Source organism: Capricornis sumatraensis, chromosome 16 (genome assembly GCF_032405125.1).
Source record: "Capricornis sumatraensis isolate serow.1 chromosome 16, serow.2, whole genome shotgun sequence".
NCBI lineage: Eukaryota > Metazoa > Chordata > Mammalia > Artiodactyla > Bovidae > Capricornis > Capricornis sumatraensis.
The window spans coordinates 38,121,237-38,138,299 of record NC_091084.1 but is presented as its reverse complement, the minus strand read 5'-3'; the positions used below and the strand labels follow the sequence as shown (position 1 = coordinate 38,138,299).

The 17,063-nt window shown below is 35.6% G+C and overlaps 1 protein-coding gene across 4 annotated transcripts in view; it reads right to left on the bottom strand.

Moving 5' to 3' along the window:
- SOX6 (SRY-box transcription factor 6) overlaps positions 1 to 17,063 on the bottom strand; it is a 408,021-nt gene that overhangs the window by 287,627 nt on the left and 103,331 nt on the right. For all 4 annotated transcript variants that reach the window (XM_068988346.1, XM_068988348.1, XM_068988347.1 and 1 more), the window contains exon 3: positions 3,235 to 3,324. In XM_068988346.1, the coding sequence (XP_068844447.1) occupies positions 3,235 to 3,324 (90 nt within the window). The remainder of the gene's footprint in view (positions 1 to 3,234; positions 3,325 to 17,063) is intronic.

Below are 17,063 nucleotides of genomic sequence, written 5' to 3'. Positions count from 1 at the left end.
AATTTCACTTTTTCAGAATACATCTATATCCTAAGAAAATAATTACTAAATAACACTGAAAATACTAAAAATTTAGCCATGTTCAAGATTTTCTTTATAATGACAAACAATAAAACCTTAAATATTGAATAACAGTCTCAGTCAAATTATAAGAACCTCACTTTATATCATATTTGCTGCAAATAAAAGTAATATTTTAGAAGACAACCTAATCATAGGGAAATTCAAAATATATCATTAAGTGGGAAAAGTAAATTACAAAAAATTGTAAAAGGATGATTCTAATTTTAAGGGAAAATAATTCTAAGGTATATGCACACATTAAAATGGAAAGGATATACACTATAATACAGGTAGAATTAGAGGACAATTATATTTTCCTTTAGGTGTGTTTCTTTTTATAATACATATGAATTTTATAATGAGGGAAAAATAATGAAATATATAAATACACATTGCTAAGATACACTAAACCATAGTAGTATGTTTTTCATTTCTTTTCCTTTTTTTTTTTTTAAACTTATTTTGTGGCTGTACCACATGGCGGGCAGGATCTTAGTTCCCCAAACAGGGATAGAACTCGACACCCTAGTAGTAGAGGAATGGAGGGCTAACCACTGAAACACCACGAAATTCCCCAGGTATGTTTTTCTTGGAGATGGTATTTAAATCACCCTAAATTTTTTGAATAGTTAGAACTAATTTTGGTGACTAATAACTGACGATCTCACCTACAATAAAAGTGTGTGTTGAGTTTTAGCAGTGGCTCAATCAAACTACTTGGATGCTATTTTAACTAAATTTTTTTTGTTTTTTTATCATATTATTAGAATCTTTTCATATGATTATGCTGACAAAATATAAAGATGTAAAAACAGACACTGATGTAGAGTAAATCAAAATGAAAAATTTGGTAAGAAGCTTATTTTCTGTGCCCATAAAAACAGGGCAGCACACAAATGAAAGTACACATTTTACAAACAGAATCCAGAAAAACAAAAAGTTAAAGAATTTGAAAAGCCTGATTTTGCATGTTTCACTTTTGAGATTTTGACTACATAAAACTAGTACAGTTTTGCATTTTTGAATCAAAAATAAAGAAATATAGAAAGTGGGATTGGAAAGATAACCCAAATCATAAAAACTTGATGCTGAATCATCACATAATAAAATGTTAGCTTCCACTTTACTGAGAGAAAACAAGACCCCCATCATTCACTCTGGCAAAAGCTTGCCTTTGCATAAACCATTTCTGTACTCACTGTCATAAAACCAGTGACTTTGGAAAGGGAAGAAAACAGAGAATGACGTGCAAAGTAGCACACACCATGTTATTGCAGCTGGATAAAGAATATGTCACTAATGACTTTCTACACGTCAGTTATAAATTGAGTTTCTTTTTTTTTTTCCAAAATAGCAAATAGCCTTTATGAGTTCAAAACAGAAGCAGTGAAATTCAAAAGTACTACCCACTTTCCACTTGATTTTGATACTGCATGAGTTAATAGAATGTTATTAATTATTCTTTGGAAAAGATACGACTACCCTTTCTTTTCATTTGAGTTGAACATAACATGTCTGAATACTGGGCAATATTCTGTAATAAATTCAAAATAAAATTTTCATCAGGTAGTTATCACCAAATGTTCATCTTAAATGAGAAATTATCCATGGGAATATTCACCTGAAGTCATTAGATAAATTCAGAAAATGAATGTAATTAAGTTCTCAAATTGTCAATTTAAGGGACAGAGTGATAGATAGAGCAATGACTATCTGTAAGGGGCGACCGAGAAAAGTAATTGACAACAACAGAGTCTACCCACAATACCAAAAGCTACTTCAGTACTTCACACAGTACTTCATCTCCATAAAAGAATCAACAAGAAGGACTGGGCAAAAAGTATAGCTGCTTAACTGATAGAGCAGGTTAATTTTGTAATGGATTGGGACTGCCCACTTCTTAATTTGTTTCAAAATAATAATGCCAATCAATTATCTTTAAAATAAGGATGCTCATTCTCAGCCAGGTCAGAGATCATGAAATGTTAAGTTCTATGAAATCTATTTGAGATTAATTAACCTAAGATCCTATGGGCAGTTAATAACAACCACAACTTTCCTTCATGAGGGTTTTCTTAAGTGCAAGCCGTTTTAAAAGCTTTACTTATACTAATTCTCTTAACAAGCCTTGGTAGGTACTTTTGTTGTGTGTGCTCAGTCGTGTCTGACTCTTTGTGACCACATGGATTGTAGACCGCCAGGCTCCTCTATCCATAGAATTTTCCAAGCAAGAACAATGGAGTAGGTTGTCATTTCCTCCACCAGGGTATTCCTCATCCAAGGACTGAACCTGCATCTCCAGCATCTCCTGCACTGGCAGGTGTATTCTTTAGCACTGCACCACTTGGGAAGCCCAAGTACTTTTACTATCCTAATTTTAGATACAAGGAATTCCAAACATTGAAACCTTCAGTGACTTGCCCCAAGTCACTCATCTAGTAAGTGACAGAGCCAGAATTTGAACAGGGAACCAGGCTTCAGAATCCTGTCATAAATATAAATAGCACATTCTATAAACTCCTTTATTACAGTTACTACAGCTGATCATTTTTGACCAGAAAAAAAAATCAAATTAGTGATTTGGATTCATCAATTAAGCTACTATAAATTCAAAAGGAAGGACTAAAATTATCTTAATTTAATTTGTTCATTTTTGACATAACATTTTTTTCATAATTTTTTGTTCAGCAAACGAAACTATGGGCTTCCCTGGTAGCTCAGCTGGTAAAAGATCTGCCTGCAATGCAGGAGACCCTGGTTCAATCCCTGGGTCAGGAAGATTCCTGGAGGAGGTTATGACAACCCATTCCAATATTCTTGCCTGGAAAACCCCAGTGAACAGAAAAGCCTGGCGGGCAAAGAGTCAGACACAACTGAGTGACTAAGCACAGCACAGCTAAAGCTACTGTTTTCCTTCTGTGCCAAGGAGGAAACTAATGAAGTAGTTTGTCCTATAAGTCATATGTTTATAGACTATAAAAAGGGAAATTTTTCATTCTATAAACATTACAAAAAAATAAAAGTTTAGGAACACACTATATATTTACCCTCTCAAATATAAATAAATATTAGAGGTAAGAATTTAATGTTGGGGTACAGAAGATAAGCAGATGTATTGTGTTACAAAATAACATTTCTATATTGATATGTTTGATATTTTGTATACTGTACCTTTAATTTCTCCAAGAAGTTCACTGGTATTTAATCTTTCCATTTTTTCCTTCCAATCTTTTGAAAGTAGTTTTTCCATGCAGGAGGAATCTATTAAAATAAAAAAGTAAGTATTAAAAATATTATACATGTTTTAGATAAGTATTAAAATATTACAAATATAGAAGTCTATGGAGTTAATGGAGAAATTCTATCATTCAAAAACAACAAAGATTTTGTTGTTGTTGCCACTTTAACCCTAGGATATAGACAAGTATATTATTCTATCTATTATAAAATACTACAACTAAACTTTTTTTGCTGTAAAATTATTTACAATATTCCCAGGAGAAAAAAAGACATGCTCAATAATCTTATCTTGTTATTATAATTTTAGCTAATTAATATTCAGCCAGCATTTATCATTTCTTTAGACTAATAGGACAGAACAAGGAGCTTTTTTCTACAAGCTTAACTTTAGATATAATTTCTTTTAATTCAGGTGATTTTTTTTTAAGTCCAAGCAAAATTTGTGTGCTATTCAAGGAAGAATGGCAAATTTTCAAGTGAGAAGAGAATAATCAACCTGTAACTCCTTGTTCCTTAAAAAAGAAATACACAGATGGCAACTTTTGTAAAATACCCAATTACAGTAAAATGCAAAGAAAATAAACTCAAGATATTCTCTGTCTCCCAGTAATAAAAACAGTTAAAACCTTTATATAAAAAGAGATGCGTGATCTTTTCAAGAAGATCCTTGTTTAAATGCTATTTGACCTACTGCATTCCTAAACAGCATACTAGATTTTGGAAGTTATTACACTTATTTCTATAAGATTCAAAAAACTTACAGAAGTTTACATTTTAGAGTGTTCTAATAATTAGCAAATTTTTATCAATAAGTTATTTTTTCTCTGATCAGGTAGATTTGAAACTAGAGCTACTGCTTATAACTACTAATATGCATCTTTTAAGTCTCAAATTTTAATAAACAACCCACGTTTCCAAAAGGGAAAGCAGATTTAAATACTCAATCCTTAGTGCAAAGCATACTCCCATTATACTTTAACATTCCAAGTGTCAAAATTCTGATAACCTCTTTTAAAATTATATTTAAAATACTTATTTCAACTCCAAATGTTTTTTCTCTCCCATATCAGTACCTATCTCTTTAGCATTTTCCCTTTCATTTTTTCTCCAACTTCTAAATCCTCCTTGAATTTTTCAGAATGACAGTAAGGTTAAGATGGATCTAAAGGATTTCAGAAACTTGATAAGCTTAGGCAAAGACAGTGAGCCCCTGGGTAAGAGATGAGAAGACCACTGCATGGTTAGAACATATTGGTGAAAACAATTATCATTTGTCTATGACATGATCAATCAATCAAGGAATGGATGGAATCCAGATCAGTGTGTTGAGAAACGGCTGATGAAGAACTAGCTATCACAGGAGCCAAAGTTCTTTCTAAATAGAAGTCAGCTTGATTCTATTAAGTGAACTCCTTGCTTCTTCCCTTCTTTCCTTTCCTCCTTTTCTTCCAGGCTTTCCTATTAATTATTTTCTTTTAAACAAATGATATACCACTTATTTCTTCCCTTCTTTCCTTTCCTCCTTTTCTTCCAGGCTTTCCTATTAATTATTTTCTTTTAAACAAATGATATATCACTTTGATTAAAAATTGGATTCTGAGTGATCTGCCAATAGGGTCTCTATGCATATGCATATGTTCAGTTTGCATTTAATTTCCAAAATATTCTCTTGGACTTTAATTCAGAAACAAGGTGTACACTTTGTTCTGTACATATTTTGTTTCTAGGCGAAAGTCAAAGAAAAGATAATGTTAGGTGTGAGGGTTAAGAAGGAAATCTTCAAAGTCATGGCTATCAGAGATTCAGTTCAGTTCAGTCACTCAGTTGTGTCTGAATCTTTGCGAACCCATGAATCGCAGCACACCAGGCCTCCCTGTCCATCACCATCTCCCGGAGTTCACTCAAACTCATGTCCATTGAGTTGGTGATGCCATCCAGTCATCTCATCCCCTGTCATCCCCTTCTCCTCCTGCCCCCAATCCCTCCCAGCAGCAGGGTCTTTTCCAATGAGTCAACTCTTTGCATGAGGTGGCCAAAGTACTGGAGTTTCAGCTTTAGCATCAGTCCTTCCAATGAACACCCAAGACTGATCTCCTTTAGAATGGACTGGTTGGATCTCCTTGCAGTCCAAGGGACTCGCAAGAGTCTTCTCCAACACCACAGTTCAAAAGCATCAATTCTTCAATGCTCAGCTTTCTTCACAGTCCAACTCTCACATCCATACATGACCACTGGAAAAACCATAGCCTTGACTAGACGGACCTTTGTTGGCAAAGTAATGTCTCTGCTTTTTGCTATCAGAGATTACTTTTTCTCAAATCAGGTTTAAATTTCTGGATATAACATTAGGTCATGTATAAGAATAATCAACAAAATGTCTTCAACTTCCTCTCCTACTCAGTTTTGTTACTTAAAAAAAAAACTTTTTAATATATATTACAACATCACACTAAACTGATAATCACTGACATAAATACTAAAGCATAACTTGTTTGGTTACAATTTGAGTTGAGTCAACATATTATAATGATCAAGACAAAATCCCAATTTACTAGTAATGATCAAAAATTCAGAGCAAGTTCATGAACTAGGATTAGGTATACACTAAACGTAAAACGGCTAAAGTATGTTTCTCATTTCTATTAATAGACCTGAAATCTTTCAGAGCTCCAGGAAAAGAATGCTAAAATTTCATAGGAGAAAACAGAATTATATGGACAACATGAACATATACTTCAAATATTTATCAAATATGTTTGAAGACACAGCTTTATATAAGAGCTAGTCATTAATTAAATGGTTAATAAATTAAAAACATTTCACATTTCTATTAGAAAATTAATCCTCACCATAATACTGAGTTAATCTAGCTATATAAATTCTCATTTCAGTAGAAGAAACTGAAAGGAAAAAAATAAAGCAGTCTTTGCATATCTATATTTATAGCTCATGAAAATATTTAGTAACGATCACTGATTGTCTTTATCTCCAGGGCAATAAAAGTCACAACATACCACTTTTTCAACATTCAAAACTGTGAGAAAATCTCTTGAAAAACAAGTTTCTCACCTAAAATCTATTTGCCAGCCCTCTAAAGACATACATACACAATAAGGACTCAGCACACTCCATAATGTAATGTAAAACAAGTAAGGTGAGGGAAGAAAGTCCAGAAGATGCAGGTTGTTATTAAAAACTACATAGGCAGAGGATACTACTGCCTCTACCAAGATGTTTCTGACTTAAAATGAGGACATATATAATAGATAAAACTAAATGAAATCTATATTTTCAAATTTACCATTCAAAATAATATCCAGGTAAGGCCAAAAATAAAAAATCAAGTATTCATCCTCTTTCTGCCATGTACTTTAACTATATTACTAGGACTCTAGCTTTACAGAGGCAGTTCATCAGATCAGACTTTGCCCCTTTCTGACCATGAAATCAAAGAGGTCAAAATAAGTAAAGAAGTCCAGTTTGCATTATGTACAGGGAAAGAATAAGTCCATGTTTGAATTCAGTACTCACGCAGGATTCCAAATGGAAAAAAAGAACTAAACATCACCCAGAATTCTTGGACCACTCTACACAGGAAAATATGTTTTACATGATTGACTGGTAAACATCTAATACAGTTATGATGGTGCCACAGTCCTCAAAACAATGAAAAAATATACAGTGTATTTCATTGTCTGAGTTTGACTACTCAAATTTTAGTATTTTGACTGAGTTGTCTTCAGCTAATTAGGAGAAGACTAATTCAGCTAATTAAAATACCTTTTGGAAATTAAGATTAAAAAACTACATTATAGTATCACAATATTATAGTATGTGTCACCATAATATGTACCTACCAAATGTACATACCAAAAAATACCAAAATTAATTCCTATTACTTTGAAAGAATTAGTATCCATAAAACAATACATAACTAATGAAATGTAAGAGTTTATTATATTTATCTTGTCCAATTTTTGTAAATAATGTGAGAAAAACACCACTATCAAAAGTTGAGAGTTGAACTTCAGTTCTTGTTCATTTTTAATCAAGGATGTAGAGGGTTTTGATACGCTATAAATTAACTCTCAGCTGCATAGCTATGTTTTCCCTTTTCCTTTGCAAATCTAAGTTTTTCTATTTCAATAAACTTTCTCTAAGGAAAAAAAGAAAGATATAATTCACAACTAACATGTTATAAATATCCAGCATAATGGATTGCAAAGCAATGTTTCTGCTTCTTAAGTACCCAGGTATCAAACCAGGTAAGTCAGGAATGTTTTATCATGCAAATAATTTCACAGCACAAGAGAAATTTGAAGTGACAGTATGTAAGATATTCATTTCCTAATCTAAATGATGATGTTTTAGGAAGAATTTTAAATTATTCCTAAAGTTGCAGTAGTATTATTAACTCTTACTCTAAGCAAAGTAAAGAGTCTAAGAGAATAAATAAAGAAATAATCACTAAAACGAAGTCACGGGAAACAGGAAAGGATAATGGGAAAATTTTTTTATTGTACTTTAAAACAATTTACCTGTGAGTAAACACTTACCATTATTCCTTTTACCTCAAAGTGATACTTAAAGTTAGAAATGCTAAAACATTAGAAATATGACATAGAAAATAACTTTAAAATACTTTAGTGAGAAACAACAATGCCTGCCCTCCTGTATGCATATTTCTTACTGCTTTTTAAACTTTTTTAAAGCAATCCCTTTTATTTTTACCACAGGAATCATAAATTTCAAGGGCAATACATTTTCTGTGTATCCAAAGAACAGTGATAACTTATCAAAAGTATCCTTGACCTTGGTTTACAGCTAATTTTGATAATATATATTTATATCCCTGCTGATCATCAATCTCATATTTTTCATTAGGAAACAGAGCTGCACATGGCAGTTACTGTACATTTTTCCACAGTGACAAGTGCTCCACAATACAGTGGGATAAAATTGGAGCTTGGAGAGCTTGAAGAGCACTCTTAAATTTTAATTAAAACCCTCCAAGCTCACTAAAATAATTAGACACTAAAATGCGCCAGTTTTATTTTGAAGTCACTGTAACGTACAGAGCACACTCCCTGACGACTGTGCGTGCTCTCCTCTCTCTCTCCCTCTCTCCAGTGAAACAACTGATTTTCCAAATACGATCAAGGGGGTATAAATAGAGGCTGTTCTCAATCTTGCTCTTCATGCCGGGAAGCTGACAGAAAAGACAGTAGAGTGGGCTTCTCAGACTGCACCAAATGAACCTAGAATAACTTGCCTAACCAAGAGTTCGAATCACTGACAAACTGTAGATAAAATTCAGTCTTCAAGGAACACCACGAGTTATATCACTGATCTTTTTTGATCCAAAAGTCAAACCTTTAACCTCTTAAATGTTTTTGCTATCTTAAAATATCTCATACAATGCTATATTCCATCCTATTTTTAGCCAAGCAGTGAGAGAAAGCATGCCTTTCCCATACAGCAGGGCAATGATATAAACATCAACACAGATGCTCTGCCAGGAAGAGCTGGACTTCTCAAGCACTTGATCATTAAGGAATGCACCAACTGTTTTGGATAATCTCGTGCCAGCTCCCCTTTTGCTCCACACTCCCCTCTGGGAGTGGCCAATCTTGTCCTGGTCCTAATTTTTCATTTTACTCCTCCGTAGCCGCCCCCCCCCCACCATCCCCCAAAAGATGAGAAACGGCATTTATGCCTAGCAATGAAAAAGCAAGCTCACTTCCCCAAACAGACCAAAACTTTCAAACAATTAACCCTCCCCTCTTCTTTCAGATAAATTACTAAGTATAAAATGCAATCTGTTTCCTTTGTTTATTCAATATGAACAATTTGTAAATGACTCAAGGATAAAATTCAGAAAATGTTGTGCTAAATTAGAACCATTATAAACATGCTAATGACTCAATGCTTCAGTAAAACACGCATGATCGGTGTGAAGAAATAGATTTAGTTCCTGTGAAATTCTGTTGTGCTGCTTTAAAATGATTTGGTCATTAAATCAGATATATTCCTTCCAGGAAAAATGTTAATTCTGCAACCACTTTACTAGATAATATACTGTGAGTGTCTTGGTATGTGTGTGTCAATGGTAGCTATTGAAAATGTCATTTGAACTCTTAGATGCACAATTTTGACATATTCATGACAGAGAGAAAGCCCCACATTTAAGAGCTGCCAGAAATACATATATAGACATCATCACATTAAGTTCAATGTTCTCTGTTTTTATCTACCAAATTCTGATAATGTTTTATAGGGACCACTTAAAACTGGCACTTAACATACATTCATGGAACTCACATTGTTCTATATGTGCAGGTAAGAGGTATCTATTTCACCTGCTTTCCAAAGCTGCTTAGCACCTAAAAGTATCAGACTTCCCTGGTGCCTCAGATGGTTAAGTGTCTGTCTACAATGTGGGAGACCCGAGTTCGATCCCTGGGTCAGGAAGACCCTGGAGAAGGAAATGGCAATCCACTCCAGTACTATTGCCTGGAAAATCCCATGGACAGAGGAGCCTGGTAGGCTACAGTCAATGGGGTCACAGATTGAAAAGCAAATTCTTCCCACATATATATCAAAGTACAACTGCTACCAATGCCAATATAGAAAAAGAGGGACAACTAGCAGGTGAATCAGAGGCTCACAGCCTCCTGCTGTAGCTGAGACTTCAATGATCACTAAGACTAAAACCTCATTTCAGAAATGAAGAAACACAGTCAAGATATGGAAGTCACCATCCTGACCTTGCCTTGCCCAAAGTCAAACAGTCTGTGATAGAGTCCTGGCTCCAGTTCAGTGCCGGTTTCACTGAAATGACTATTTATATCATTACTTGACATCAGTTTTATACTTTTTATGAAGCAGCTTTCAATAATAGAACAAAATAATTATGTGTGTGCTAGTCACTCAGCTGTGTCCAACTCTTTGTGACATTATGGACTGTAGTTCATTGGGCTCCTCTGTCCATGGGATTTCCCAGGCAAGAATCTGAATTGCCATTTCCTCGTCTAGGGGATCTTCCCGACCCAGGGATCGATCTGGTCCTCTGCACTACAGGCAGATTCTTTACCATCTGAGCCACCAGGGAAATCCAGGTGAAATTGTTTTTTTCTATTATGATGCATCAGTTCAGTTCAGTTGAGTTGCTCAGTCATGTCCGACTCTTTGCGACCCCATGAATTGCAGCACACCAGGCCTCCCTGTCCATGACCAACTCCCGGAGTTCACTCAAACTCATGTCCATCGAGTCGGTGATGCCATCCAGCCATCTCATCCTCTGCCATCCCCTTCTCCTCCTGCCCCCAATCCCTCCCAGCATCAGAGTCTTTTCCAATGAGTCAACTCTTCACATGAGGTGGCCAAAGCGTTGGAGTTTCAGCTTTAGCATCAGTCCTTCCAATGAACACCCAGGACTGATCTCCTTTAGGATGGACTGGTTGGATCTCCTTGCAGTCCAAGGGACCCTCAAGAGTCTTCTCCAACACCACAGTTCAAAAGCATCAATTCTTTGGCACTCAGCTTTCTTCACAGTCCAACTCTCACATCCATACATGACCACTGGAAAAACCATAGCCTTGACTAGACGGACCTTTGTTGGCAAAGTAATGTCTCTGCTTTTGAATATGCTATCTAAGTTGGTCATAACTTTCCTTCCAAGGAGTAAGAGTCTTAATTTCATGGCTGCAATCACAATCTGCAGTGATTCTGGAGCCCCCAAAAATAAAGCCTGACATTGTTTCCACTGTTTCCCCATCTATTTCCCATGAAGTGATGGGACCAGATGCCATGATCTTTGTTTTCTGAATGTTGAGCTTTAAGCCAACTTTTTCACTCTCCTCTTTCACTTTCATCAAGAGGCTTTCTAGTTCTTCTTCACTTTCTGCCATAAGGGTGGTGTCATCTGCATATCTGAGGTTATTGATATTTCTCCCAGCAATCTTGATTCCAGCTTGTGCTTGTTCCAGCCCAGCATTTCTCATGATGTACTCTGCATAGAAGTTAAATAAGCAGAGTGACAATATACAGCCTTGATGTACTCCTTTTCCTATTTGGAACCAGTCTGTTGTTCCATGTCCAGTTCTAACTGTTGCTTCCTGACCTGCATACAGGTTTCTCAAGAGGCAGGTCAGGTGGTCTGGTATGCCCCTCTCTTTCAGAATTTTCCATAGTTTATAGTGATCCACACAGTCAAAGGCTTTGGCATAGCCAATGAAGCAGAAATAGATGTTTTTCTGGAACTCTCTTGCTTTTTCGATGATCCAGCGGATGTTGGCAATTTGATCTCTGGTTCCTCTGCCTTTTCTAAAACCAGCTTGAACATCTGGTTCAGTTCACGTATTGCTGAAGCCTGGCTTGCAGAATTTTGGGCATTACTTTACTAGCGTGTGAGATGAGTGCAATTGTGTGGTAGTTTGAGCATTCTTTGGCATTGCCTTTCTTTGGGATTGGAATGAAAACCGATCTTTTCTAGTCCTGTGGCCACTGCTGAGTTTTCCAAATTTTCTGGCATATTGAGTACAGCACTTTCACAGCATCATCCTTCAAGATTTGAAATAGCTCAACTGGAATTCCATTACCTCCACTAGCTTTGTTCTTAGTGATGCTTTCTAAGGCCCACTTGACTTCACATTCCAGGATGTCTGGCTCCAGGTGAGTGATCACACCCTGTGTACACATTATGATGCATAGTAATAGAAAATAGTAGAGTAAAATTATGTTCAATAATAGAAAAAATTATGTCTATTATTAATTCCTTCATATGTAGAGTGAAGCACTCTAGTTCTTTAGACAGTGATGCTAAAAATGGTATTGCAGTGAAAGTAGTGTTCAACAGCCACGTCTCCCATACATGCTCCATTATGCTGGTCTTCTTTTTCCTCCACACTGCATTTTCCATAACGCCTTACCTTGTCTGAACCAAGAGCTTTCTTTACCTGAAATCATCAACTAAGGAAATGCGAAGATGCTGCTTAAAAATACTGTTGAACTCAAAAAGTCACCCTTTCCAAATTACAGTTTATTTCATGTACGCAGTGCACAGAAGTAAGTGCAGACTGATGCTTTTCTGTTGCTTCATTGCCAAAGGCTAAGGTATTCAAATCATGTAACACGAGACATTGCTCTTTGTGTTCTACAAACGTTTGATTTCATTTTTACTCTTTCAATTACATATTTAACTGCTTTTTTTAAACTTCATAGGACTGTGAAAACAATAATTTTATGCATCCCTTGTATCTTATACTTCTTCTTTTGATAGAATTTCTTTAGGTTATATTTCTGAATGCCAATATTGTCCTGATGAAGTTGTCAATCACAGTGCTTTGCAGTCTGCCTTGTTCTCAATCTACTGCTCTTCCCAGACACAGAGGAATTTGACCCAGTCAGAATTCTCTCCTGAAACTATCCAGAAAGGCTCTCTTATGTTCAAGTTGAAAGTTATAAGCATGTGGGCCTAGGATCATCATGGCCATTCTCCCTGGTACATGGAGAGTCTGTCTGCAATAAGAATGAATAATGCCAAAAATACTAAGAAAAGTAGAAGAGCAGATAGGAAAAGATAGAGAGGAGATAAAATCTTTGTATCATGTTAGCATAGTTACCGGACAAGAAGTGGCAACCCACTCCAGTACTCTTGCCCGGAAAATCCCATGGACAGAAGATCCTGGTCAGCTGCAGTCCATGGGGTCATGAAGAGTCCGACACTTACTGAGCAACTTCAATTTCACTTTTCACTTGAATGCATTGGGGAAGGAAATGGCAACCCGCTCCAGTGTTCTTGCCTGAAGAATCCCAGGGACAGCGGAGCCTGGTGGGCTGCCGTCTATGGGGTCGCACAGAGTTGGACGCGACTAAAGCGACTTAGCAGCAGCAGCAGCATAGTTACATCCCAAAAAAGAAAAGCCAAATTCTGCTCCTGTGATTCTTGATAATGTAAGCCAATATATTCCTCTTTTTGCTTATACTAATTGAGTTGGCTTTAAAAAGAAAAAAAAGCCAGTTGTAACTTTAAAAACTACTGAACAAAAAGAAAACCACAACAAAAACTGTCACAGCATGTGTGCATGGTCAATCATGTCCAACTCTTTGTGACCTCATGGACTATAGCCCACCAGGTTCCTCTGTCCATGGACTTCTCCAGGCAAGAATCCTGGAGTGGGTTGCTATTTCCTACTCCAGGGGATCTTTCTGACTCAGAGATCAAGGTGAAGCTACACTTCCTGCATTGGGAGGTAGATTCTTTACCACTGCAGGTTATGCAATTTTAACATACTGAAAATCAGCAATGCATTAACTTGTATTACCTGAGTAAAACATTTATTATGCAAACCTTGAAATAAGCCTCTTGATTTATTGAAAGACATGCAACAATGTTAAGATAAAATACTATAGGACTGCTATCTACAATTATTTAGCTATCTGAATTAGAATTTTCTGAACATAATGCAATCGATGTCTGAAGCTCCAATACTTTGGCCATCTGATGAGAAGAACTGACTCATTGAAAAAGACCCTGATGCTGGGAAAGACTGAAGGCAGGAGGAGAAGGGGATGACAGAGGATGAGTTGGAGCAAACTCTGGGAAATAGTGAAGGACAGGGAAGCATGGCGTGCTGCAGTCCAGGAGTCACAAAGAGTCGGACACCACTGACTGACTGAACAAGAATAGCAAAAGTAGAAACTCAAGGTCATTAAACATAACTCCCATCTAAGATTAGCAAGCCCCAATTTCAGTTTCATGTTCATCAAAGCAGCTTCATTGTTCTGGTTAGTTGACTTTATATTTAATGTTATAAAGCAAAATTACAAAATAAGTCTTTACTGATAAAATATCCCTTCCTGTATGTTTTATTTATGCATTGACAATCCATAAAAGATCAATTTAAAATAAGGATATACTCAAGTTGGTTCTAAGGGCCCTTGATAATCTGACCCTAGTGATTCATCTCCCACTATTTTTGCTACCTGAAACTGTTCATTCTTTTTAAATGAATTCACCAAACATAACTTACTCTTCTGTACATGTCTTGTACTTTTTCACTTCCAAATGTTTGATCATGATATCTTCCTAACATTAAAGTCTCCCCACTTCTTGATGCCTATGAAAAACACTCCTATTCTACAGTACCTACATTAAATATCACCTCCTCAATCATGCCTGGATTCATCACTTGATGCATAAATTCTCATCCTCTGAAAAGCAAAATAACACTTGCTGAGCACATATTATCTCTCAGGCACTGTGCTTTTTATACTTTTTACAGATATCAACTCATTAACTCTGAACTTCATAACTCTTTCTTCTCCATCTATCACTGCTATTACTTAACAATTTTATCACCATATGACTGAATATATAGTCAAGTTCATTCCATATTACCTAACTAAGTCCCTTCATGATCAGGGAGTGTTTCCAATACTACTTTGTGTTCTTCCATATTACTTAAGCTCTGAACATAGTAATTACTAAAACAAATTCTTTAATATACTAAAGAAGATCACTTTGTGTGTGTTAAATAGTGACAGAACTACATTTCTTTTTATTAACAATATCGATATATAATTTAATATATATCATATAATAATTTCACTCATCTTAAATGTGTATTTGATGAATTTTGTCAAATTAAACATTTATGTAGCAGTCACCACACAAAAAAATATAGAACATTTCCAAAAAGTTATTATATGCTCCCTTTCAGTCATTTACCTATGATCCTAACCCAGGTAACCATGAATCTGACTTCTATTGCTATAAAATAATTTTGCTTACTCTTGAATTTTACTAAAATGAAAGTATGCAGTATACATCAATACTTTTTGGATATGAATCCTTTCAACTAGCACACAATTTTTGAGATTCAACCACGTTGCAGCATGTATTAGGACTTTGATTCCTTTTGTTAATGGATAGATTTCCATTATACAAACACATCACAAATTGTTTATCCATTCACCTGTTTTTGGACATGTGGGTTTCTCCCACTTTGGGGCCATTATGAAAATTCATTCTGAAGTCTTTTTATGAATACATACCTCTTTTTTCCCTCTAAAAATGGAATTTGCTTTTAAAAGTGGAGTCATTATAAATCTGATTTTCAAAGAAACTGCCAAATAGTTTTCCATAGGGGCTGCATCATTTTACACTTCCATCAACAATGCATGGGAGTTCTAGTTTCTTTGTAGTCTCCTTAGCACTTCTTAGTGTTAGTACTTTTAGTCATTCTAGTGATTGTAGAATGGTATCTCGAGTGGCTTTAACTTACATTTACACTTCCTTAATGACTATAGAATAAAACATAATTTAATATGCTTATTGAGCATTTATATACCTTCTTTTGTGAAGTGTTAATCAAATATTTGGGCCATTTTTATATGCAATCATTTGCCTTTAGCTTGGTGAATTTTAAGAGTTTTTTACATTTATATATACATTATAAATTACATATTTATACAATATAAATTATGCATTTATATAATACAGATAATGTTATATATTACACATTATATATATATATATATAAACAGACACATATTTTTTATACATTTATGTAAGTTCAAATCTTTTAACCTAGTCTACAGTATGCCTTTTTATTTTCACAGGGTATCTTGTAAGGAGTCATAGTATTTTATATTGCTGTTATCCAATTACATATCCAATTATAATTATCAAGGTTATTTTATTTATGATTAGTGTTTTCATCTAAGAAATCTTTACCTCCACCAAGATCATGAAGTTCTCTCCTATATTTTCTTCTAGAAGCTTTACAATTCTAGTTTTATATTTAGATCTGTGATCCAGTCTGTTATTTCACACATATAAGTCCATTTCTGGATTCTCTGTTCTGTTTAATTGACTAATTCATTATCCTTACACTAATACCAAACTGTTTTGATTACTGAGCGTTATAGTAAATCTTGTAATGACATAGATTAAGTTCTCCATTTTTGTTCTTCTATTTCAAATTTGTTTTGGCTATCTTTGGCCTTGACAGTTCCATTTGAATTTAGAATCAGCTTGCCTCTCCGTCAATTCCGTTCAGTCGCTCAGTCGTGTCCGACTCTTTGCAAACCCACGAATCGCAGCACGCCAGGCCTTCCTGTCCATCACCAACTCCCGGAGTTCACTCAAACTCACGAACATCGAGTCCTTGATGCCATCCAGCCTTCTCATCCTCTGTCGCCCCCTTCTTCTCCTGCTCCCAATCCTTCCCAGCATCAGAGTCTTTTCCAATGAGTCAACTCTTCGCATGAGGTGGTCAAAGTACTGGAGTTTCAGCTTCAGCACCATTCCCTCCATAGAAATCCCAGGGCTGATCTCCTTCAGAATGGACTGGTTGGATCTCCTTGCAGTCCAAGGGACTCGCAAGAGTCTTCTCCAACACCACAGTTCAAAAGCATCAATTCTTCGGCGCTCAGCCTTCTTCACAGTCCAACCCTCACATCCATACATGACCACTGGAAAAACCATAGCCTTGACTAGACGGACCTTTGTTGGCAAAGTAATGTCTCTGCTTTTGAATATGCTATCTAGGTTGATCATAACTTTTCTTCCAAGGAGTAAGTGTCTTTTAATTTCATGGCTGCAGTCACCATCTGCAGTGATTTTGGAGCCCCCAAAATAAAGTCTGACACTGTTTCCCCATCTATTTCCCATGAAGTGCCTCTCCATACCCCATCAAAATAAAACATCTTGGATTTTATTGGATTTGCCTTGAATCCATAGGTCACTTTTCATC